This window comes from Phragmites australis, chromosome 1 (assembly GCF_958298935.1).
Source record: "Phragmites australis chromosome 1, lpPhrAust1.1, whole genome shotgun sequence".
Lineage (NCBI taxonomy): Eukaryota > Viridiplantae > Streptophyta > Magnoliopsida > Poales > Poaceae > Phragmites > Phragmites australis.
The window spans coordinates 8,581,711-8,608,001 of record NC_084921.1 but is presented as its reverse complement, the minus strand read 5'-3'; the positions used below and the strand labels follow the sequence as shown (position 1 = coordinate 8,608,001).

General features: G+C 47.7%; 3 protein-coding genes and 1 pseudogene across 3 annotated transcripts; 1 reads left to right on the top strand and 3 right to left on the bottom strand.

Moving 5' to 3' along the window:
- Positions 1 to 1,356: 1,356 nt before the first annotated feature.
- LOC133930831 (leucine-rich repeat extensin-like protein 6) lies at positions 1,357 to 1,779 on the top strand. The gene has a single exon (XM_062377593.1). It carries the CDS (start codon positions 1,357 to 1,359, stop codon positions 1,777 to 1,779), a length of 423 nt encoding a protein of 140 aa, XP_062233577.1.
- Positions 1,780 to 4,871: 3,092 nt separating this feature from the next.
- Positions 4,872 to 8,628, bottom strand: LOC133906624 (uncharacterized). The gene is made up of 2 exons (XM_062348616.1): positions 7,414 to 8,628; positions 4,872 to 6,181 (listed from the first exon to the last, which is right to left on the bottom strand). Exons 1-2 carry the CDS (start codon positions 8,532 to 8,534, stop codon positions 6,175 to 6,177), a joined length of 1,128 nt encoding a protein of 375 aa, XP_062204600.1. The 5' UTR covers positions 8,535 to 8,628; the 3' UTR covers positions 4,872 to 6,174.
- Positions 8,629 to 9,249: 621 nt separating this feature from the next.
- Positions 9,250 to 10,967, bottom strand: LOC133930821 (aquaporin NIP4-1-like; annotated as a pseudogene).
- A 1,303-nt stretch (positions 10,968 to 12,270) lies between these two features.
- LOC133906543 (U-box domain-containing protein 4-like) lies at positions 12,271 to 16,057 on the bottom strand. Its single transcript, XM_062348513.1, has 2 exons — positions 15,624 to 16,057; positions 12,271 to 13,494 (listed from the first exon to the last, which is right to left on the bottom strand). The coding sequence occupies exons 1-2, from the start codon at positions 15,899 to 15,901 to the stop codon at positions 12,693 to 12,695; spliced, it is 1,080 nt and encodes a 359-aa protein (XP_062204497.1). The 5' UTR covers positions 15,902 to 16,057; the 3' UTR covers positions 12,271 to 12,692.
- Positions 16,058 to 26,291: the final 10,234 nt, after the last annotated feature.

The following is a 26,291-nucleotide window of genomic DNA, read 5'->3' as shown; positions in this document are numbered from 1 at the left end:
TGGTGTGCGTGCTTAGTGGTATGTGTGCATGTGTGACATCTAATCGAAAAAAAAAATAGATTAGATATTTGCAATTAATGGATAGCAACGAAAATGGAAAGTACTCAGACATGCTTCGCCTTCCTAAGCTTAAAGTACTAATACATACTTAGCCTTCCTAAGCCTAGTCATGTGCATGCGTGCAGCAAGGGAGCGCTTACCAAAAGATGTGATGGTACTTGGACTTGATACTAGCCGTACATGCATATCAACAAAATCACAAAACTGAGCAAAGAAACTAAATCAAATTGAATAAAAAACAGGTTTCGCTCACGAAGCAAACGATTTGTACCACAAAGTCTCAAATATCTATTATGTCAAACTTTTATGCATGATTCAGGCATTAGGATTAAGTCAGTATATCCATGCATCAAAACTTTGGGTAAAACAAAAGTATACACTTATTTATGGTTTAAACATTGAAACTCAAACCAAATTCAAAATCTTCACTGCCTGAATTTCACTTTGCACAATGTGATTCAAGTTTATAAGATATAGCAAGTGAGATTTTTCACTAATTACTTACCTTACTAGCCACCGTACTTCACGACAGCGTGCAGGTGCATGCTAAACTATCATTTGTTTTATTTTCTTCTATGCAATACTTGATAGTAGTATCTATTATCACCTCCTATAGGTTAATAGAAATATTAACCATTCGGAATGAACGGTTCACACAAATTAAACCTAAAACACGTTAAAAAGTGATAATATATTTGAACAACCTATCCAACGAATTACATCCGTCTTCAACCTCCCGACGGATAGAAATAAGTCGTGTGGCGCCCCGCCCCGCCCTGCCCCTCCTCCCGACAGATAGAAACAAGTTACGTGTCTAACCTCTTTGTTTTGAAGCTCTCCCACTTTAACACCAACCCATCATCCAACGGTCCTTTGCTGCCCACGGCAGGTGGCGACTCCACCACCTTACCGTCTCACCCGCCTTCTCCGTCGAGCTGACCTACCACCTATCGACCTCCCTCTAGCCCGAAGATGAAAAATCTTGCAAAAGAAAACCGATGGATGTTCACACCCGTCATGTGAGACGTTAATCTCGATATTAGACGTCTGAAATTTAGAAGGTGTGTTAAAAAAAACCATTCAGAAAAGAGTGCCGCAGGAAGAAGCAGAGGCACAACGGTCGCCATCCCCAACCCCAACTATAAAAGTCAGCCTCACTAATCTCAATCAAACCACCGTTTCATTCCTCCCCTGCCACCGCCCGCGTTGAGCCGCGCCCTCCTTCATTTACACGCGCACGAACGCATAGAGCACTAGACTGCCATCTCCTCTTCCTCTCTCGGTCTCGCCGCGGCAATGGCGTACAGGCTCCTCGTCTTCGCCGCGCTGCTCGTCGCGCGCCGCTCCGTCGCTGATAGCACGTACCCGGCCGACTGCCCCTACCCCTGCCTCCCACCCCCCACGGCGCCGGTCACCACCAACTGCCCGCCGCCACCGCCGTCCTCCTCGTACTCGTACCCGCCACCGCCACCGCCCTCGTCGTCGTACTGGAACTACCCGCCGCCCGGGGGCTACATTCCCTACTACCAGCCTCCCAGCTCCGGCAGGGGCGGGGGATCCGGCTTCCCAGCGCCCCCGCCGCCGAACCCCATCCTGCCGTGGTACCCGTGGTACTACAGGTCACCGCCGTCGTCGTCGGCAACGTCGGTGAGCGGGCGTTCAAGTCTAGGCGCGGTGGCCGTGGCGACTGCTGCTGCTGCTCTGCTGATCATGTTTTAGCTCTTCGTCTTTTCTTCTTTTGCTTCTTCTCCTCACTTTTTCTTTGCTAATTTATTAAGGAGGAATTAATATATAATGAGGCAACATTATTGTACTAGTAGTATCAGCTACTATTGCTCTATAGTTATTTTTTACTTGATTATTATTACCTTTGCGTAGTGGAGCAACTATTGCTAGTTCTTGGGAGCATAATATATATGCATGGCTAGTGACTACAAGAATCTGTTTTTTACTCAGTGCCTCTCCTTTCAGTTTTTCTTTTTTATAAACTGCTAGTGCTAGTTCCTTCATGAGCTAGCACTTTTCTGTATGCACATTGTTAGCGGGCTTTTTAGCGTTTAATTATTCGATATTCTGTCAAAATATATATAATGCGCTTTACTAGCTGAAGAAGAAACCAGCAGCGTCGTATCTGTGTGTTCCACAGTGATCAATTACACTCTCATACCGTACCATGCAAGATTTTAAATTCGCATTAACTTGGTTTCCAGAGTAAATCGAATGCAAATTAACTTGATTACACGTAGTGAACGCACCTAGTAATAAAATCCATCCATCCAGGCCCTACGTACAAACTTTGAGAAATTTTGAAGCCTAATTTAGAGTAGACTACATACCCCTCCGTGTATACATATGTAAAGGGACAAATGTTGTCACTGCATATGCATTCTTCGAGGGGCGCCGCACGTCGATTTTGCTTATTTTGTAATGGCATCCTCCTACTACTATCAAGATCTCAATAGAAAATAATAAAATTACACATTGATGGGCAGTATATATGCCTTCCAAATTATTTTTGAAGAAAGTTTTGTGAGCATTGTTGATGATTTCGCAATTGAAGGATATATATGGATGGGAAGTGGAGGGGGAAAAGCTAACATGCATGGGGCCGATTAAGAGGTTGGAAAGAAGCTGGAGTGAGGAGCGTCGCGGACCTTTCAGTGAGTAGGAGCACGACCTGTTTATCTTTATCAGCTTCTTTGTTGGACCTTTTTTCTAGCAGTTTTCTTGGACCTTTTCGATCGGTAGATACTAGTTTGTTTCCGGAAGGCAATGAAAAAATGAATGTGTTGAAGTCACAAAAAAATGAACGTGTTGAACAACTTGTTTAGAACATCGGTTCGGTCTCCGGTATGTTTTTTATCATTGTTTCTTCTAAGTATTTTTTATCTGAAGTTAATGAAAATCTAATCATTTGAAAGTATTTTCATTACAAATCTACCAGTATCATTTCTATGTGATAAATCTCAATATTTTTATGTATATTGTTGGTCCAAATTTTTAAAGTTTAACTATACACATCTCTGAACGCCATCTATTTAAGAATGGAGGGATGACTATATCATCAGCTCGTGCTAGCTCAGTTATCAACAGAGTCGGTGATATCGTTTCTTCGTTGGGGTCAAAGTCAAAATGGGTTTGCTTGTGGCGAGGGAATTGCGCTCGTTGCGTCCGTTTGCTATGCTATGCACAACATGGCGTGCGTACGTTATGCACGCCTAGAATCATTCGCATATAATACTAGTAACCATACAACACTGGTTTTACTACTTGGCCAAGTCTCATTTGGCTTGCACGACACTCTGACCGTACTCTTCATGGATAGATCTTACCACGGCCAGAATCAACAAAGGATATATGCCAGCCCAAATTTTCTTTCTTCATCCACAGTGCATGGCAGCTGAGACCAGAGAGATGCTCGTCGTCGTCGAGATCGTAAAAGCCAGCGAAGAAAACTTCCTGGTGATTCGGCGAGCGAGCATGCAGATGCAGTGTCGTTGCCGCGAAGCTTCGCGCGGTACGGAGGGAGCAGAACAGCACCACACCGGTGAAGGAAGGAAAGCAACAAATAAAGGACCAGCCGGGAGAAAGAAGGAATCAAGCCTATTTACAAAAAGGCTCATGTTAGGTGGCGCCAAAAAGTCCCGTGGCATTGCCCAAGTGCAAACACAACAAAAATAACCCCCCCCCCCCCCCAAAAAAAAAATACTTGTGCTAATCGGTCTCGAGACAATTAACATGCTAGCTAACAGAAGCAGCTCTTCCAAATAGCCATGATTAGTAGATCATTAACTTTGAGCCTTCGATCTTTTTTTCTCCCTTTTGTATGAAAGTTCAATGAGATCATGTCATGTGCACGCCAGTGCTGGCTGGTGAGCCACATTCGACTGCTGACCCCTGAAGATGCACAGAGAAAGATGCACGTTCTCACCAGATCCGAGGGGCACCTGACTCCTAGCTCTAGACTCTGCGCACTTCAAGGTCGTCTTCTGATGCAGACCACGAGTGCTGCCACATTTCATCTTGACATGGATGCACTGATGCAAAATACGCTGGCACGGATGCAGAGGCAGAACAGATTATTGCACTCCAGTCCATTCTCACTTGCCGATACAGATGCGGTGAATTCTTGCTTCAAGAGTACTAAGACCATCTCGATTTTCTTTCATTTCGTTCCCTTCCCAATTTCCTTCCCCTTCCCCGTTCCTATTCTTTTTATTTTCTCTCATCTCCAATAGCTTCCTTTCGAGGGGAAAAAAGAGAGAATCCCGTTCTGAAGAAAATAACCTTAAAAATCCCTTCGTAACAGGAACCATGAATAAAAACCATTAGAGCGCTGAAGGAAAAGAAAATCCCATCATAAAAGAAATCTAGACCCCGAAGGAAACAGTTAGGCATAGTCTAATGCAGAGATGGACAGCAAGAGCATACATCAGGTAGGAGCGCCTCTCTTGAGTCATGGCAGCAATGTGGCAAGAGTATCCTAATGCATGTTGTACCTTTGCCTACGATGCAAGACATCGTTTTGAAGCAAGCAGGTTAACCAGGTGAATGAGCTTCGGGCTTCGGTATGCATTACGCACATGATCCAACAAGATACTCTCACACTTGACCAAAATCCATCAGTAACTGGAGAAAAGCACAGGCTTGCTACCACAGAAAGCCAACTAGCAAGAAACTTCTGATGAACAACGCATGCTCCATAACCAAAGTAATGGGCTCTCTCAAACAGAATCGCCTCAACTGATGAAACCATATATGAACAGCAGCGAAGCCAATAACAAAAGGAAAGCACAGGTCAGAAAAGAGACTTTAGTATGCTTGGGATTAATTTGGAAGGGTGTGGCCCCCCTTTCGATTTTCAAAAAGAGATGACCTTTAACATTTTCTAAGCTTAGCTAACCATAGTTACCAGGAATGCAACACAAAGGCTATCTAGTGCCACAGGCAGCAGAAAAGGAAAGAGATATGTGGCATAACAGCCAAAGTTGAAGACTTCCTCACAGTCGACTATGTTGTGTTTTCTTTGTCTTCTCTGTCATGTGAATCCACATAAGGTTGTCCAAGTCAATAACTTTTAGCGTTGCATATATTCCCACAGCTCGGTGCATTTCAGATAAAAAATTGAAGATTACGTGATAGTTTTAAGCATTTACCATAGACATTTTATTTCTAAGCACAAGACCAACATTTTAAGCTAACATGAAAGTAGAGGGAAACTGGCTGATGGATGGACAACAAATATGCAGCTCTGTACTTGTCCAAAGCTTCCAGGAAAGCAATTTACAACAGATAGAAAAAATAGATTTGACACCAGAGCCTAAAATTCAACAATATGAAAACAAATTGGTGAAGACTGTAACATAATTCCAAGTTGCTGACTAAGATATGTGGCGAAGCACATATAGAGTGGAAAATAAGGAATTCCCCCATAGATTATAGAGTGAGGAACCATAAAGCATAATGAAAAAGGTCATGTACATACCGAAATCTGTTGAGAAAAAGATTAAGGCTGGTTTTGGTTTGTCCTATACCAAACTTGCCGAAATTTGGTGAGTCCTAGCGCTCATTTAGTGATTTAGATGGCTGCCAAATTTTGCAAGATCATGCCTCCTCAGTCATTACTCATATCCCATGCATTGCTCGCTAATCCTTGGCCAAATTGCAAATTTGTTGCACCCGAAGGGGGAAAACAAAGAAATGAGCATTTCAGACCATAAGATCAGATCAAGATACTTAAGAAGATACTAACCGAACAGGTGACAGCCTGACAGGGTTATTCAGGTTGATGCAAAAGTGTGAAGCATTTTTCTCAAACACCACAGGACAAAATTAGTGAAGACTGTAACAAAGATCCAAGTTGACGACCAAACAAATGATATGTGGCTGATTAAATAGTGTGAGAAACCATGAAGCATAAGCAAAGGTCATGTACATGCAGATATCTATTGAGAAAAAGACTCAAAAGTGTTTTCAGTTTGTGCCCAAACAAACCTTGCCAAAATTTAGTTAGCCCGAAAAACTTAAAACTCGTTTGGATGGTTGACAAACTTTTGCAAGCCCATGCCTCCTTGGTCATATCCTATCATTCTTGCCCATCCTTGGCGAAACTGTTTACACCCTGAGGAGGAACAGAGCTTCAAGATGTAACCATGAACAAACAAGTGAGCATTTAAGAGTTTAAACCACTAAGATCATATCAAGGTACTTAAGAAGATATTAACCAAACAGTTGTGCGTGGGGTTATTCAGGTTGACACACAAGTGACTCTTTATAGGAGACGATGAAGGCAAAACTGAAGGAATCAAGTGCCTCTTCTTGCATAAAACACAAAGTTAACAGTACTTGATGAAGAACTACTTTCAAACACTTTTACCAATCGACACAGCCAAAGTAAATTGAGCCGTGCCCTATGAATTCCAAACAACCTAGCTTATGGAAAAGCATATGTATTTCTGCTATCATCTTTTCTATGTCACAGCCCCTGGTCGTGGGCCCTGAGTCCTGAATCCTGACTGTATTGACTATTGCAATGGCTCTCAGAATAGACGCAGAACCAATTCATTTCACTCTAATTCTATCCCAAATTTTAAGAAGCAATTAAGTCCAAGATTATTCAATTTCATGCACAAGAACAAAGCTTCTCAATCACCATAAGCTTAATCACATAAGTTGCACTCAGAGAAGGGAGCAATTGTAGCAAATAAGCAGCAAACACTTGTGTCACAGGACTTTAGAAGAGTGCCACGGGGAATCACTTATGTTTGACATAACTGTTGCTAAATCATGCAATGCGCAGCTCAATTCAGGAGGGTTTCTGCTTGGGCCTTGGATTGGTTCATAATTAAGACCTCTCATTATTTCCTACAAAATTCCAGTAGGCTAATTGTTACAAAACATGTTTGGATTTGGAAGATTGGATTGTAAATGTTAGTATTACATATCAGCTTAACTAACGTATCACATCATTCAAACAAAGTTAGCACCAAGGTTATAAATCGCGGACCACGAGGCTTCGGCAGAGTCCCAAAAAAGCTATAGTGCAGCTATAGCTAGTCATTTAGTAGATATTTCGGGCTTCTGTGGTTTTGTGGCTTCACGGAAGGCTCCCAAAAAGGTTATAGCGCAGCCATAGCTAGCTATTTAGGACCCTGGTTAGCACTCATAGGATCACCACTCTGAACGCTAACAGTTTCCAAACAAAGCATGTACTGTTATACTTCAACGTTCCATACCAGAACACATAACTCATCACTGCAAAGCAGCAAAACAACCAAATTTTTCGCACATCAGCATCAGAACTACTAAACGTCCAAACTCAAATAGATTTGAGAGCACATTTTAATCTCTCACTTATCTTGTTGCAATCTGCAAAGCAAGTCCAGGATGGGCCCAGAAGACTCGGCCTCCGCAGCCAGCTCCCTCACCATCACCTCCGCAGCCCTCAAGTCCTCCCTCACATCCGCATTCAACACGAGATGGGAGAAATGATTGTCCAGCACCACTCCCATCGCTCTGGCCACAGCTCCAAATGATGGCACACTGTTACACTGCTCCAATCCAAGCATACCCGCTGCCTCCGGGCACACCTGCGCTTCTGGGAACCTCTGGTACATTAAAATCCACTTGTTGAGGTACCTCATCAGCCTGACCACCTCCCCACCATCGAGCTCGGCCACAGCCGCACCAAGCACCACAGAGTCCACATTCCCCGACGCAAGCAGGTAATGCAGGCACACCTCCGGGGAGGCGAACCCGTCGTGCCCCATCATGAGTAGCAGCGTTGCCCGCCTCACCGCGGCGTTGACTTTCTTCTCCGTGCCCTTCTCCCGGCACCTGTTGACCGCGAGCACCGCGGCGTCCTTCCACCGGTTCTTGACAACCACCATGGCGTCGTAGGCCTTCTCGGAAGTCGGTGAGAGGAAGCACTGAAGCGCGGCGAGGAGCTCGGAGGAGCGGAGGTCAGCGGCCTGGCGGAGGACGGCGCAGACGAGGTCAGCGCGGTCCTGCTCGGAGAGCGACGAGAGCAGGTCCGCCGGTGGGTGCGGGAGGAGGCGGGCGTCGGCGAGGGCGAGGAGGACATCGTGCTCCGCGAGGCGCGCCGCCCTGGAGGCGACGAGGGAGGCAATGGCGGCGGGGAAGTAGGGGGCGAGGGCGCGGATAGCGGCGGGTAGGGCGGGCGGCGGGGGCGGGAGGGAGAGGGACTGGGAGAGCGTGGTGAGGAAGGAGGCGAGGAGGGTGCGGAGGCGCGGGGCGGAGGGGCAGGAGGAGAGGGAGGCGGCGAGGAAGGAAGCGGCGGTGGCGAGGGCAGGGTCGGCGGGGGAGAGAGACCAGGCGGAGGGCGGGATCGGGGTGGGCAGCGCGGAGGAGGTCGGCGGCGGCGGCGCGGCACCTGGGGTGAGCACGATGGGGTGCGCGCCCGCGCCGCCGGCGTGGGTGGCGTCGGGGTTGGCGATGGCGGCGAGGAGGGCCATCGTGCCGGCGCGGACGAGAGGGAGGGAGAGGAGAGGGTTTAGGGTTTTGGGGGAGAAGAGGAGAAGAATGGGGCGGGTTGATTTGGAGAGAAAGACAGGCAACGGCTGAGCCTGGGCTGCTACTGTTTGTGTGTGGTTTAAGCTAACGTCATGGGCCGTGCGACTGATATGGATCTCAGTTATGGGTCACATTTCTCTTTTTTTTTTCTCTACTCCCGTAGTTAGGCTGGGCTGTAACAGTACAAAACAAATTTCTAAAACAAACTGAACCGCTCTTTGACGCAGCAATCTCACAAGCAAGAGATGCGAGAACCAAGCCTTTTCTTAAGTGTTCAGTAAAGATGACGTACTTGTTGATAGTGAAATATTTATAGTGATTTTATTAATCTTTAAATTCTGCTTTTTCGGTCTTCGGCAAGCGTTGTGTAATTACAGTGGTATGAGTGCGTGTCTGCACCAAAGGATTTCAATTTCGTTTTACAATTTTTTTCATTCATAGACTTGAAAACTGAAATTCACAAAATTTCGTTTATTTTTAGTCTTCTGCTACGTGGGTTCTGTGTATCAGTGAAAGAAAATTTCGAGATTAGATTTTTGTTCCTCTCCAAAATTCATAAGATTTCATCAAAATTTCGGTGAAATTTTAATTATTGTGTGCGTCCGCGTGTTGTATGATATTTCTATAAAAAGAAGAAACAAGAGATGCAGACGCAAATTAAGTTGAACCGTGGAGCGCAATATCATCAATTCGAGCATGCCGTTCGGCAGTATAGTTTGTGCTCCTGCGACTTGTATTCGAGCGGACTGTGGCGGCGGCGGCGGCGGCGTCTAGTAGTGCTGCGATGCAACAGCTGCTGCTCTTGGTTTTGGAAGGCGCGACCGCTTCGCTGCCGAAGAGGGAAGCGAGGGTGCTGTCGGAGCGCCTGACGACCCGGCTGCAGAGGGAGCCGAGCAACATGCCGCCGGAGACGGGCGCGACGAGGTAGACCCACACGGAGGACGATGGCCGGGCCCAGGGTCCTAACCGGGTTCATCGACCTCCTGACATCGGCCTGCAAGCATGTATAGTATGCGCACCCGTTAGCACTTACTTGCCGAGCATAATACTTTTGTTTTTTGGAAATTTAGATATATGTTATTATAAATGTCACAGTTTTAAAATATATCATTATAAATCTGATATTTAGAAAATATTGTTATAAATCTTTTTAAATTGGATCCATACCATTACAAATATTTAAAATTATATACATATCATTATGAATATTCTGAAATTGGATCCATATCATTACAAATCTAAGATCTATGCCATTACAAAATCTGCAATAGTAACAACATGGATCCAATTTGAAATAACATATTTTCAAATACTGAATTTGTAATGATATATTTTAAAACCGTGACATTCAAAATGACGTATATTTAAATTCCCTTTTTTCCCACTCCCTCGATGTCTCGAGTCTGAACTGAAAGCAGGCTGAGGTAAGTACCCGATGATGAGGCCCAGGGTGCCAACAGTTGCTCCGATGGCGAGCCCTCCCACCGTCTGATTCTGCACTCACGTATCATACATTCAGATTCAGTCAGTCCTTTAAATTTGCGGATCTCGTCTCGTGTCTAGTTTGGATTTGGACAGCAATACTCATTAACGAGTACGCACGGCTGAGCTTATGGCGACGGTGGCGATGACGACCATGAGCACGGCGGAGCCGAGGAACTCCAGCAGGAACGGCAGCCGCGTGTGCCCGGCCATCGTCGAGACCGTCCCGTAGAAGTGCTCCTCCCGCGGCTTCATGATGCCGTTCACCGACAGGCAAGCCAGCCTCCCAGCTGAAGCATCACGTAGAAAGGCACCTGCGCGCGCACACGCAGCATGATCGAGACGATGGTGCAACCATGCAAGCTCACGCGCGCATTCTTATCAGAGCACAGCTCAAAGCACAGGTTGTGGAATGGATTGGGCGTGCCTTGGTCCAGGGGAAGTAGCGGACTGCGGCGAAGGTGATGGTGATGGTGACGGCGGGGTTGAAATGGGCGGGGTCGAACCAGCCGATCACGAACGCGGCGGCGAGGGCGACGGCGAGGCACGCCATGGGGAACGTCAGCGTGCGGTGCATCTCCTGCATCAGCGCCGCCACGCACGACAAGAACACCACCAGGAACGACGCCGCCCCCTCCACTAGCAGCTGCTCGATCCATCATCGGTTCCATCCATCACGCATATAGAATAATCAACTCAGCTCGATCGTTACACACACACACACACACACACACACCTCGAATGAAATGCCCGATGGCTAGACCCCTGCTGACATGATCAGCAGCCGGTTCCTGGCCACGGCAAGGCTGTTCCAAATCATGCCCGTTCACCGTGACACGCTCGGCGTCGCCGCCGTTGCCGGGGACGTCTTTCCCGACATGATCCATTGTCATTTCGCCACTGTTACGTTCTTGAGCGAGTACGGATTTGGATCACAAATATGCAGAGAATGGCTGAACAAACAACCGTGCGAATATAACTACTGCTAGCACAAACACACACACCCTCTTGGCGTGTCAAAACTGAACGATGGGAAACTGCCACGGGATAGAGTGCTGAATCGGCTCCTCGTTGTTTTGAGGGCGTGTACTGGAACTGAATCAACTGAATTTATCGTCCATGTGCATGCACGTTTCACTCGCTTTGTGTGCTCCCCCGAGTTCTTGATCCGTCAAACGATGTACGGTTATTTGGCTCAGGTTAATCGTGGATCCGTTCATCTCAAAAAAGGAACCTTGGATCTGTTGAGCGATCAGTCTGAGCAGTGTGCTTCGGTGCTTTGGATGGTGATCTACTGATCTACTACCAGCAGTTGTATTAGCACCTGGCCAAAAAAAAAAAAAAAAGATCCAACGAAAAAAAACAAAAAAACAAAACAGCTAAATTAGTAAGACGAACAACCGTGTAAAAAATAATTAACTGCAACAAATTACTGGGATATGTTTCTGGAACATATTCTATTGTCATTTCTGAAAGGATTTTGGCCGAGAGGTCCAGCACTCTTCTTTCTGAAGCCGTCTGGGTGTCTGGTTGTTGTCGGACACTGGGATATTCTCCAGTAAAATCTGCAATGCAAATTGCTAAATTTATTCAGAGATGAGATGCGAAACGAGGCGCGCAGAAGCGCCGCACGCAAAAGCTACCACGCCGACACCTTTCGGGCGTCTGATCAACCGATGGATAACGTAACAAAGCCACACTACATTATCAAACTATGATGAAAGAGAGACATCTCCCTTTGAGACGAAAAGAAAGCAGACATGGTTGGCGATCTTTCGTGTTTCCAAATTAGTCATGATCACATCCTAAAAACTAAAATGGCCAGCCAATGAGACAGAAAGCTTTTCACGCACAAGGAAAACGCTATGTTATTATTGGCATGCTTTGGGAGCTGGAACTGCATTACATGGAACAGTATTTAGCACATAACTGAAAGAGATTTATCTAGCTGATAAGTCTCAGAATCATTCAGTGAGCTGAGGCAATGTTATTTTGACATCTGATTGCAGCCTGATCAAGTTCAGAAATGATTCGTACATGGAGAACTTGTTCTCCACGTACACGGCTCGCAACTTTCAGAATTGTTTAGTACCACAACCGAGTCTGAAAACGGAGCAACTAAGATAACAGCATGTCCAGCCAGAAATGAGGGAATCGTAATCAGAAGCAGATCAGAGTGAAAAACAAGGTGACTGATTTGCTTGTCAGGCCAAAAGGAAGACATGTAATCAGTTAACACAAAAGTGTGGTCAGAAATCAACAGAGAGATTTAAGACACTAGTTTCTCAGACATGAGGAATGGGATCTTTACTTATATACAATCCATTCCTCGAAGGAAATGTCTGTATTTTTCCTCTTTTTCCTCTTTTCTTTTGATACATGCACAAAACCTTGGGAAAGGGAAAGTTACAATGAGAAGAAAATTTGTCCTCTTACCAGAACGACACACAAGATTGGCAAGTGAAACGAAAATGAACTACATCAAGAGCTTTCAAGTATATGAAGGCTTAGACCAGTCACACTGTCCTATCAAGGCCTGGACCGGCATCATCAGCAATCTCATTATTTGCGCTATTTTCTATTTCCAATGCAAAATAAGGCGGTCACCTAGAGTAACTTCATGCGAAAGAAGCCCGACGCTGCAAATGCCTCAGGCTCTGCTCCATGCTGACCTTCACCATCTCAGCAAGCATCTTCTTAGCTTTCCCACCATGGTCTTCTCCATCTATTTGAGAGGCAATGTTGGTTACGATGTTTTCAAGCGTGCCTGCCTGCAGCCTTGATCTTGAATATGGCGAGTTCCGTAGCAACTCCAGAAGAACATGAGCCTTCACTCTAGACTTGGGTGTACCATGGACTGTGAGCTCAAGAAGACCAGGAATTGCCCCTTCGTTTAGAATGAGATCTCTATATTTACTGCGATCACTCTCACACATTGTTAGGAGTGCGCCCACAGCATGCTCTCTACCCTGAAGGGAGCCTTCCTCGAGCACCTCCACAATGGTGAGCACTCCACCTTCCTCCGATGTCAAGGCCATCCGACCTTGATCAAATGCAAGCAATGATTCCAGAAGGGCGCAGCATTTGTCAGCTGTTTTGGAGGACCTCTTGCCACCCCTTAGTAACTCTATCAAAGGGGGAATAGGTTGAACAGAAAGGATGGCTTGAAGGTTGTCTGTAATCGTGGAGAGGTTGTAAAGAGCCATTACTGCATCATTCTTGGCTTGTGGATTCCCTTCTTTGAGAACTTTTACAAGTAGAGGGATTGCTCCTGAAGCACTTATGATAGGTTTATTTGTGGATGTGGCTGACAGCGTAAGTAGAGCAGCAGTTGCATACTCCTGCAAATTCAGATCACTTGATTGCAAATAACCAAGTAGTGACTCAAGTGCACCAGCATCCACTATCTTGATCTTATTCCTGCATAGATGGAACAACCATAAGTTTAGGAATAATTCGCACCATAAATAATCCTCATAAAACTAAATAGTAATGGTAAAGATTACCAACCGCTAGTCACATTCATATAACAAATTAATTTAAACTTGAGAAGATTCAAGCAAATAAAGGTATCCTGACATAGTGACATATCTTCTCAATGAAGAACACATCACTCTTGCATTATCTAACTGAAATGGCATAAATTGCTTATCAAAGTCAACAGTGGCAAAAGTCTACACTCGATTGAAGGAACTAAATGCATGCATATTGACACTTTAATGTTTTGCTACATAAATTATCACTGTTCACTGGCACAAACAAGGCATGCATCATAGTTAAACTATGGCACAGATGACCTGTGAGCAAGTACAAGGTCCGCAGAGTGCCATGTGTCCCTAATTTACTAGTACAAGAACTCAAAGCAATGCCAGGCCGATCCACACTCCAAAGCTGGGCCAGCCATTGCAGAGATCTAAATTTAAGGCTTTGCAACCACTTGGATAGCTCCCCGAAGGCCATTCAAGTATACCATGGGAAGAAGATTTTAAAAATGCCACCGATTGAATATTGCTTCTCTAAGTCCAGTTTCATACTCTGAAAAGAGTACCATAAATGTTAGATATGGGCACCTAAACTATGTAACGGGCAAGACATGGTCCAGAGGTGACGAATTAGAGGCCTTATCCTATCTGCGCTAGTCCAGAAAGCACCACAACGTCTAAAAGGGATGTACCATATGCGATCTACAAGAACTTGATTCTCCAACTATTGGAACAATTGATTCCACTGGCACGAGTCAATAGAAGCCATCAGATTCTTGACAATGGATTACATGAACACAACAGTGGTACTGAATTTACCACTTGCCTATCCTTGTTTTGCTTCTAGTACTGAATGGAAGAAGGGGACTAGGAAGGAAATGGTTCTGGTACGTGGCACCATACTAGTCTGACTTCACCTTTACCATAGGCCAAATGTTGGTACAACGCCTACCAAGAAACATGAGGTCAACATGTTTGGATTTGTATCGAGACAATTAGGTCACGGCATGGGCACAAAATTTCCAAAGGAAGTACTGGATAACTGTATCTTAACCACGGCAGTTGAAAAGAAGGAAGATCGAGACAATTAGGCAGCCCGAGAAACTTTTTCCAGATAAAACATTTTTCCAACTCCCTGGTGTTAGATTTTCTTAGAAGCAGCCAACCAAGGCAGATGGTTGGCAGCCTTTGGTCAGCTTCAAAATCAAACCAACTGCTTCTTGCAACATCTAGACCCGCCGTTTTCTTAGCTTTCCTCTTGTTGCCATTTCCAAGAAACTTTATACCACAGTCTAGGGATCCCATATTAGTTGAAGGGTCGCCAGAATAAAATCTCTTTGCAACTAGCAAATACTGTCAGATTCGCTGAGCGTCCAAAAAAGCAACATAGTACCTTGTTAGATGATGATGCCGGTGCGAAGTTATCCTACCGGGCTTCTTAGAATATGCTTGCGAATATATACGCAATCACTAAGCTGATATAATTCAAGGGCCTATATTCAGTTTACAAATTTGCATCATGGCAAAATCAATCAGATAACGCAGTACTAGTTGAAAACTAGTAGATGAATATAGGATTGAACTCTATCAAAACAGCACACCTGCAATCTTTCAGGTAAAGTGGAGAACAACACAAGGAGTTTAGATGATCTATCTTTTATCTTCCGAAACCTCGATTTCCCCCCTTTTTTTACCGGAAGAAAAACAAATCAGTTTGATAATCCGCCGCGACTAAAAAAATGAAGAGGAACATAGCAAAATCGGTTCAATATGTGACGAATAATAAATCGGCCTATGCTGGAACGAGACAATAGAAACTGCAAGTTTCCCTAGGATTTGGCGCTCCTACGCCAGAAAAATCAAGCAATCGAAGAGGGTATTACCGAATTTGGAGTAAAAAAAACCAAACTTCAAAAAAATCGATAAAGCAGTTCACCCCGAAAGGAGCAAAGTTTACCGAATTTATCGAAGTCCGTCACAAAGTAGATTTTCTTCCTTTTTTTAGAAGCAAAAATCAGAATCATACAGAGGGCAAGACAAGGAAGGGTTTGCCGTTCCCCCACGCACCTCTCGTCCCTGACGGCGAGGTTGAGCAGCGCGAGGAGCGCGGCCTCCCCGGCCTCGGGGCCCCCGGAGCGGAGCATGGCAACGAGCGGCTCGACGGCGGCGGCGAGCTTGCGACGGTGCCTGGAGGAGGCCCTGGTGAGCCTCCGCACCTCCCGCGCGGCGTCCACCTCCCCTGCGCGCACCCGGTCGACGAGCGCCCGCAGCGCCGCCGCCTCGGACGGCCGCTCCGCCGCCACCGGCGAGGCCTCCCCGGAAGAGCACGCCTCCGGCGACTCCATCTCCACGCGCACGTCCGTCACGCTCGGAGGGGCCCTTGCCGCGTCTCTCTCTGCGTCGCTCGGCGGGGGTCTTGGGGGTGAGAGACACAGTCGGGGAGAGGAGGTGGGTCAAGGCCTCTGCTTCTTATGGTGTCAGGATTGGCGACGGGAGGGGAGGGAGGTAACGGACGGTGCCGACGACTGCCGTTAGTTGCCTTCTCCGTTCCGTTCCGTCCCGTCCCGTTTGGGTTCTCCTCCCTTGCTTTTACTGCTCGCGTTCCGTTGCTGTTTCACTTTCAGTAGCCTACGGCCACATGCTACGAATGTGTAGTGCAGCTCACGCCACGCCACTAGCGGCGGATCCAGAGTTAGACGTTATCTCTTGTTAGGTATGTTTAGAGTTTATAAGACAGTTTTTTTTAAGCTGGAATTAGGAGTTCTGTTAAGCAGTGGTTTTAATTTTTTAAGTGAAATTTATAGGAGTGATTCTTTAAAATAAACTACTAAAAGTTAGGGGGAAAAAAATAACTTCCACTAATTCACTTCCTGTAGAGAATCACTTACTCCACATATTTTATTTTACAAAATCACTTTCAACCACAGAAAAATCACTTCCTCCAAAGAATCATTCTTAAAAAAATTTAAATCATAAAAAACTCTACCAAACAGCCTCTTACTCTACTCATTTTCATAACAGTAACACTTCTTATTCTTCTCTTTTTCTTAACAGTAACCCTTATTCTCCTCTTTTTCCTACCAGTGACAGACCAGTGTCAAAAATTAAATATTCTTCATCTTCTTTTCGTTTTTTCTTTCTCTTTTATACCAAAAATTAAAGAGAGTTTAAAGTTCTCAAGTGCGCTAGATATATAGGGCTTGAGCTCATAGTGTAATGGATCCGCAGCTGGTCCCAAGTGCTCTCAGGGATGGGCGCTCACGCCCCGTGGATCCGCCGTTGAGCAGCACAAATCGATCGGATTAGACTTTGATCCAAATAAGCAAGCATCTGATTGGACAGTCTAATCGTGTAGTTGATCGATAATTTTTTTAAACAAAATGATTAAGAAGGTTGTTGATGGATATGAGCTGCTGCTACACAAGGTGGATAAGATCTTAGATCACGTCATGCGCGCATGGTCAAAAGGGCAACTCGACTACGTACCGACCAATTAACTAGAGACGGGGTCGGTCGGAAAGACCATCAAGATTATCATCTTTGTATGATGAAGTTAACAACGCATATGACTAAGGAGAGAACAATAGTTTTTATAGGATTCGTGGAATTGGCATGACTCCGATAACAAAGGCTAACTTCGCCACTGCAATTAACTCATGGTAATAATTAAGGATTATTACTGCCAAATAAATCTCCGTTCGACCGCATCTTGACGCACTACTCCAGATCGACTGGAAGCTCCCACTCCGTCGTCGCCTCGCTGCTCGCACGTAACCGCCGACCAATCGTGTGGCTGGCTTTCCGAGTGCCGCGCCACGTGGACCGGCGACAGCGAGGCCGCGCCGCGGGGGGGCGAGACACGTCGGAATCCTGGGGGCCACGGCACCTCGATGGATCGGTCGGTCTCAGAATCGATTCAGGTGGGTGGGCTCGATCGGTCGGTTACGGATCGCTGTAGACGATGGCAATGCTGCTAATTATCGTCAGCCAGGTTAGTTAATTGTTGGCCCTGTTAACGCCGGAGAGGGTTTCGGACCTGCGACTTCCGCTGCCACCTCATGGCCCCTCACCTTCTCCGTCGCACGTCACCGTCGCGGCGAGACGAAGCGGGGAGTACTTTGGTAGATTTAGTAGTCTTCATAGCGTTTAGTGTCAATAAAATCCCCGGTACTAGCTTCGGATCCGACACGTCTCGGGCTGTTGTACAGGTATGATTGTTTTTGGCTTCTTTATATTTAGGCTGAGACTTTCAATTTTGCTTTTCCTGGTTACCGATGGGAAGGAGCTTTTGATGTCCCCTTTCAAGGGTTTTAGTTTCGAGTCGTCATCCATATTAACAGCAGCGATGGATGGTGTTTTAGGTTATTATCTATAATGTATCTAAGATAATTACGATGAGTATGTCTGAATCTAATCTAAAAATCTTGGTGAGTTCTATCTATTTTTAAATTCTTAGGCCTTATCAGATGAATTGAATCGTAATTTAGATCAATTTTTGAATCTGAAAGAGTTATTTATGTTTCTATCTAACTAAGCTTGTTACGTATTGTTTATCCCACTCCTAACCTGTCTTCACCCTTTTTTTCTCTTTCTTATAGATATACCTCATCTCATCCTTACATAGTTAGATCATGGAGGCATATCGTATTCGAACTCTTTTGAGTGTAACATTTTTAGATTATATTACTTTCGACTATCTAGATGACTTATTCTTAATTTGGAGATGATTTTCGTGTAGATCATAATAAATTATCTGAAATATCGACACATGACTTATTTATCTCATGACGGTTATAAAATCTACTATATTGGAAGAAGGACACGTGTACCATGATGATCTATCTTCAGAATATATCGGATTTCTAGTAAACCTTTAATTATTAAATTCTTATCAGGCTTGTATTGCTCAAAGATTTAATATAATCCTCTTCCATTTGGAAAAAAACGATGGCCCTGTGCAAGCTACCGCCGCTGCTGGAGGGATAAGCTACTACAGCGGTTGCATCCTTCTTCATTACCCACGTCCACGTGTACCACCAATCGAAAACTACGTACGTGTACCTCTACCCAGCTGCTACTTGTGGACATGGAGCAATAATAGTAGTTGATTTCTTCCATGACATAGTATATTTTTTTAATAAAATAATGTTTTTATTCTATACTTTTATAAGACATGCACTCAATTATTTATTACTATAAAGTTTTAGACATAGAATATGAAGAGAAAGGAGCCAAAAAATAGGCCTCATTCCTAACTAAGAAATAACATGTGTTGGGAAAAGAAAATATCTTCCACAAATAAAGTGCGGCAAGAACTAATTTACTGGAATGACTCAAGTTTGGAGGAGAAGTTGATATGGATAAAACACCACGTGTTTCTAGGTAAATCTGCTCATTTGGTTTGGTAACCAAGGGTCTATATTTATATTGATATTCATAGTATGAATGTACAAATATGTCCATAATAGACTGAGAGAGATACAAGTTATTTACTGTATCACATGGTATATGGACATCCCCGTAATTCATAGCTATTGCTAGTGAGGCGGTTGCCCTAGTAGCTGGTCATTTATTCCAGTGTCGCATTGTGTCAATGTGGCAAACAACCACCACTTGCGTCAGCATGTCAGGTGGCCACCACTTAACTAGTATTAAATGCTGGTCATTTCACAACAAGTAGGGGCGACCTGCGGGTCCCCTCCAGGTTGATCTTTCTGAAGGGTCGATGGCTCTAAGGGTCAGGAGGTCTCCAGAGCCATGGGGTCCCAAAGGGGTCCTGAACCTAATGGTTCTTTGGCCTGGACTAGCGAAGCCAAGGGGACGTCAGGAGTCCTTAATGGTGACCCCCCAACAGTAGCTCCTCGCAAGGATGGCCATCGGTGCGGTCATCCCCGCGGTACTCAGTTGACCATGAGCCCTCAGTCCTTCGGCGGTTTCGAGTTGGGAAGTGCCGGTCTAGTGGTTAGGCAGAATGTCTAACGATCCCTACGAGAGAGAATATTAAATGTAGCATGCAGTTTAGTGATGTAGTCGTGTCTGGTCAGATGATAGTGGGACGTGTGGCGTGTTGGTATTGGAGGGTCATGGAGAGCAGTTCTGCTTCCCCGTGATAGTGGTGAATGGGACGTGGTAGGGCGTGCGCCCGTGCCCTGAGGCGGCAATGTCTCCTCCTTGGGTGGATAAAGCAGGAGTCTTAGCCGGTTGACATCCTCATCTAACATTCTCACCTCTTCTTCTTTTTTTGGCTCTTGACAACGCGCTTGTCGGCCACTACGCCTCCAGTCTCCATCACCATCAAGCGCTCCTCGCTGTTTTTCTAGGGTTGCCATGACTCGTTCAGGCGCTCGCGGTATGGTCAGATCCCCACCGGGGGGCCGCATGGTGTCTAGGGACCATGCTGCCAAGCCGGTGAGAGCCGCGGGGGACATGATCCCTACACCCACCACTTCCTGGACCACCACTGGGCATGGAATTCCGCTGCACCAACAAGAAGCATCCTCGACAGACCAGTGTGTTGGGGGAGTTGATCATCATCGTGGCCGATCTTGACTAGATGGTCGAGTAGGGGAAGATCCCCTATAGGTCGGTGGTTCGCCTTCCGGTGGGAGAGGCAATATCGACCCCCATAGAGTTGTGAAGTGGTGTTCTTAAGACCTTCTTTGACCTGGGGCTTGGGTTCTCGGTCGTGTCACTTTTTGAAGGGGTGCTCTGCCACTTCTACGTAGAGCTTCTCTAACTCTCAGCCAATACCATCGCCCACCTGGTCATCTTCTAATGGGCCATGCAGGCACAAGGATGCGAAGGTCAGGCAGAGCTTTTTGCTACAACCCATGAAGCATGCTACTAGCCGAAGCTTCGGACGGAGGGTGGGGAGACGAAGGCCCTCTGTTTTGGAAGCGTGAACTTTCAGCTTCGGCTGGAATATCAGGACGCATTCCCGGCAAAGGCCATCAATAATCGGTGGCACACCAGGTGAACGGAGGGGTGGTCGTATTATGATGTAGGCATCGGATCCCCCTCTGCTCTACCAACCGGGACATTGAGTATGTCTAGACCCAGCAGTGGATATCCCCGAGGCTTCATTGGCTTCGAGGGTGGCGCTCCTTCGAAGGGTGGCCTGAAAGATGAGTATGCGTGACCTCGCGGAGGAGTTCACGATGATGCGCATTCGGCCTCTCCAGGCGGGTTGGTGCCATGTCTTCGAACAAGATAGGGAAGGTGAGCCGAATGCGTATTCCAGGCCCACCGTAAGTTCTGGTGTCTTCTTCATTATCTAGCTTCGAATCCATAGATGTAAGATGCCTTTTTCTTTTAGAGAGTTGCCTCCCACTGGACCGAGCGACCAATATTGTGGAGACATTCTTAGATTAGCCCTCCATTACGGAGCGGGACCAGCGCCTAGAGCTAGAGGGGTTCTAGGAGCGACATAATCGGATCTGCTCCGGCCTCGGGCTGGCGGCTCCGACGTGGCCCTCTCTAGCGGAGCCCCAGATCGTGGTAAAGCGCTACCATGCTACGAGCTCTGCAACTTCGGCGATTACGCACTAGGCTTGGACTCTGCCCACCCCATGGGCTCGTGTGCCAGCTCGGCAATCGAGTCATCTGAGGTCGTGCCAGATAGGGTGAGGCGTCGGAGGCGTGTGGCAGACATTGGGTCTGCAGGCGATGCTACCAAGGACAAGACCCAGCCTGGGGGTGGCGACATTGGGGCAGCCCTGGCTCCTTCAGTCCCAACCGGCTGTGGCTAGATTGAAGGATGGGGTGATTCGTCCCTGGGTAACTGGATGGTGTAGGATCTTGTTGATCCATTTCCCGACGTGGACGTCACGGGCCCCGTGGATGTGGTGAATGGAAGCGTAGGTAAGATATTTGCTGGTTCCCACTTGTTATCTCAATGCTTCAGTGCTTGAGGATCTTGACCTTCATATTCCTTCTGGTTCAGAGGCAGCTAAATCAGAGCTAGCCTCAGCCTTCGCCTCTGAGGTAGTGGCACCCTTGGAGGGCATGATGATCGGTCCAGTGGTTTTCCGACTGCTACTCCAGAAGCAGAGGTTTTGATACCTCAGGGCCTTGTGTAAGGCCATGGCCTGGACTCGGGCTAGCGCAGGGGGAGCTAGACCCTACATGGTGGGCTCCCTAGTTCTCTCAGGGTGGATCTTTGGCTTTGAGGCCTTGACCCCTGACGACTTCACCCTTCACCTGGAGGCGTTGAGTACTTTTGTTTCGGCTTCATCGCTCCTGAGGAGCAGAGAGATCGGAGCATCCTTTTCTTAGAGGCCTCTGGAGGAGGTGGCGACGCGTCTAAAGGTGGCGGCCTGGTAGGTATATCTAGGACGTAGGTTTTTTTTGGCCTCGACCCTCGGACCGTTGTCTCATCCATCCTTTCCCACCTCTCGCAATAACTGTTGCTAGCAGAGGCACTAATCTACTCGCAGTGCCAGACCCTCGTGGCAGCCCAAGGCACCGCATAGGAGGAAGTGGCGGCGCTCTGAAGTGCCCTAGAGAAGGCCATGAAGCGTGCGGATTATGTGATGGGAGCATGCAGAAGCTTCCCTGTTAGAGGAGATGGCGCGATTGGAGCGCGCGGAGGCTGCAACCCGGGAGGCCACCGAAGCCTATCAAGTCGCAGTGGAGGCTGTTAATGAGGACAACGCGACCTGCGTGGCTACCGATGGTGATGCCCGGGACCTCTGAATAGTGGCGGCCACAACTCAACAAGAGCTGAGGGCGACACAGGCGGCATAAAACGTCCTGCGAGCGGAGCGCTAAGGGCTGGCGGAGTGCGCTACAAAGGCAGCTCGTGCCATAGATAGTGCTCTAACTGGCATCGAGGCGAAGGGACCGCTGCTGCCCTCTGGACTGAATGTCCTGGTCCGGACGCTTCATTTGCTCTGATCCGCGGTAGGGGCGGTGGTCAAAGTTGCTGAGGCTTATGCAAGTTTGAGTGTCCGTGTCGCCTTGCGGCTTTAGCTGGAGCATCTACACCGAGCGGGGATCCATTAGTTCGATGCATTAGAGCAGCCAGACCTAGGCTTTGCGGTCGACATGTCTGATCCGAGGCACCCTCGGTGCAGATTCGCACCGCCTTGGGCGGCTTCCTCTGAGGAGTATGGGCATTTCACATCAGAGCGTGTGAAGTCCAACACCCTAGGGACTCCGAGTTCGGGAGTTTAGGCTTCGCGCCTAGACGTCTCTTTCGGCGCACTACCACCACCTAGGCGACCTCCTCATTCGAACATCGCTCCACAGGGATAGTCGCCGTGCAAAGATGACGCTTCACAGAATCAGCCTTTGGAGGTGTAGTCCTCAGTATGCATTGCTTTTTTTTTTATTTCTCTTCTTCCTTTGTTGGAGGTAATCAAAAGAGCATATGCCACCTTTTCGAGCTGTGTGTTGCGCGTCTTGGCCTCGGCTAGGGCTTTTGAAACATAGTAAATCGCCCTTTGATTAGAGCAGCCTTCATTCTCTTCCTCCCATATGAGTACAACATTTACAGTGGAGGCGGAGCCGCGGAGGCAAAGGCGGATAGGTATAGGAGGAGACCCTCACCAGGAAGGGGTATAGCGAGCGTCTTGAGGTTGGATAGGTGGGCCTTGAGGGCCTCAAAGGCGTCATGACGCTCCTGTGTCCACATGAATGGCCCGGAGCCCCTCAACATTTTGAAAAATGGAAGATTGTGCTCGACGGATTTAGCAAGGAAACGGCTCAGGGCTACTAGACGACCGGCCAGGCACTGGACCCCTTTCAGTGTGGTGGGAGATGCCATCTTTGCGATGTTATGGTTTTTTCCAAGGTTAGCCTTGATGCCACGCCTGGAGATGAGGTACCCCAGTAATTTCCCAACTTTAGCACCGAAGACGCACTTCTCTGAGTTAAGTAGCACACCAGCGACCTGGAGGTTGTTGAAAGTTTCTTGTAGGTTCACAACGCGGTTGGCTTCAAGCTTGCTTTTAACGACTATGTCGTTGGCATAGTCCTCCATGTTGTGACCTAATTGTTGTTCTAGGATTTTTCATACCAGGCGGGAGAAGGTAGCTCCGGCATTTCGGAGGCTAAAAGGCATCCGGACGTAGCAGTACACTCTAAAGGAGGTAATGAAGTTAGTCTTGCCCTCATCCTTAGTGACCATCCAAACCTGGTGGTATCCAGAGTACGCGTTTAGGAGCTGAGCAACTCGTAGCCAGTGATGGAGTCCACCAGCTGGTCTATGCGAGGAAGCGGGTATGGGTCTCGTGGGCAGTCTTTGTTAACCACCGTAAATTTGATGCACATGTGTCATTCCCCATTAGGCTTCTTAACCAAGACCGGATTTGAGAGCCCTTCCAAATGGATGATCACCCGAATGATGTTGGACCACCTCCTTTGCGGCCTCCGCTCACTCAATGGACAGCTTACGAAGCCCCTATCATACAGGTTGAGCCCGCGGGTCAACCCAAATGGCATGCTCAATGATGTGGCGATCGACTCTGAGGAGGTCTTGCGGAGACTATGCAAATACATCGGAGTTGTCTCTTAGGATGACTATGAATTGGGCTTCTTGCTCTGAAGAGAGGTCTGCCCCGATTTGGAACTCTCAGCCAGGGGTCCCTATTCGCAATGGGATGTGCTTGACGTCCCCCTCTGGCTGGGGCTTCAGAGGGACCCAATATTAGAGGCATGCCGGAGAGGGATCTTTAAGGGTGTCTTCAGCTACATTATGCATGTGGCAGCTATCGAGAGCGGCTGGATGTCCATACTCAATGCGCCTAGTCAAGTCTTGATCATCGTGTACAGAGATCATCCCCTGAGGCCCAGTTACTTTCATACAGAGGTAATTATGATGGGAGACCACTCCGAACTTGTTCAGAGTTTCCCGACCTAGGATGAAGTTGTATGTGTAGGGTGCGTCCACGATGTCAAAGGTAATCATCTCGGTCCGCATGGGAGGGCCTTCGCCGAAGGGGACATGTAACTCTAACCGGCCCAGGGCATCGAGAGGAGCCCCGTTGAACCCTTGAAGGGGCCTCCGGGCTGGAGAGAGCCGATTCCATGGAATATGGAGCAAGTTGAAGGCATGTACGAAGAGGATATCTGTGGAGCTTCCTCCATCGATTAGCACCCTTCGGACTTCAATTTCGGCGATGTTAGTCGTGATGACTAGCGCGTCGGTACGTGGGAAGGCTACTGCCATAGCGTCATCATGGGAGAAGGTCACAAAGGCTTCAGCCCATCCAGGGACTTGGTGATGGATGCTAGTGGCTCCGACATGGTTGACCCCAGATGCATAATCCCACCACTACCGCTTTGAGGAGCCTCTGGAGGGTCCTCCTCCTATTATGGCCAGAACCACCTGCCTAGTATGGTCCCCTTTGTCAACGTGCTACACGGTGGGTAGCGGTGATGACGGAGGTAGAGTTAGTGAGGAAGGGTTCTGGAAGGCCAGGCTGATCAATCTGGCGGCCTACTGCCAGCCTACGACCTTCGCATTGCTTGTCGTCGACCTGGTCCCCCGTCGCGCGTGCTGTCTACCCCTCGAGGTACTCCTCTCAAAAGGTAATAAGGGTTCGACAATCTTTGGTGTTGTGGACTCATCCTGCCCTGTGCAGAGTGCACCAATATCCTTCTTCTGCATGCCGACCTTGGGTGCGCTGCCGCTCAGTAAGGCTCCAGAGCGCCCCCAACCGTGCCTCCTGGAATGGGACGAGCTCGGAGACCCTCGGTCCTAAGCAATTTTGTGCACGCCGCGGCGTTGTTTTTACCAGGGCCTACATGCCCCGAAGCCCTCGGCTTTCTCAGAGCCCTTTTTACCAATGGAGGTGGTAGGGCATGCGAGGACCCCGCTTGAGAGGTAGGATTCTCGGGTTTGACGTAAGGGATCGCAGTGATACACACAATTTCCCGACGGAGCTGCTTCTCCTCACGTGTGTATTCCTCGAATTTGCACATGATGGTACTTATTGAGCGCACTAGGCGTCATTGCAGTCGATCAAGGAGAGGTCCGGTGGCTAGACCTTTGGTAGCAAAATCAATGACCGATGATTCTGAAATGCCTTTTACTTGGGCCTTGGTTTAGGCGAACCTTCGAAAGCACTATCAGAGGGTCTCCCTAGGCTGTTGCTTAATGGCATATGGGCTCCCAGAGATCACTAGCTCGACGAAGGTACCCTAGAAGTTGTTGCGGAAGGTTTCCATGAGCTGCGCCCAGGTGTAAATAGACCCGAGTTCTAACGCCCAGAACCATCGGAGGGCTAATCCTTCTAGAGTGATAGGAAAGCACTTGGCTATGGCAGCCTGCTCGCCTCCGTTGGCTTTGATGTGAAGGGCGTACGCGCGAGTGAACTCCTCCGGGTCTGAATCATCTTTGCATTTAGGCAGCTTGGGGTCTAGAATCCGTCCAAGAAGGGTACGGCCTTCAGGTTCACTTGGAGGGGGAGTCGGAGTTGATGACTAGAGCCTCGCATCGACGAGCCCGAGGCTCTGCTGCCTGTTTGTCGACCACGGATGGCACATGATGGTGATGCTTCGTGAAGACGTAGCCCTCGCTGGCCCCCGGAGCCTAGGCCAGCGTAACACTTATCGTTATAGGCACCACAATGGTCATGTTGGTAGGCGGTTGAGCTGCCCATAGGGCCACCTACAGCTCCTCCAGCTAAGCCTGGAGGGCCACCACGTGCGCCTGTCGGCCAGCCTCGGTGACTTGTGCAGTTGCAGCCTCAGTCGTAGCCCCTTGGGGCACAGCGAGGCCCGCTCCTAGCT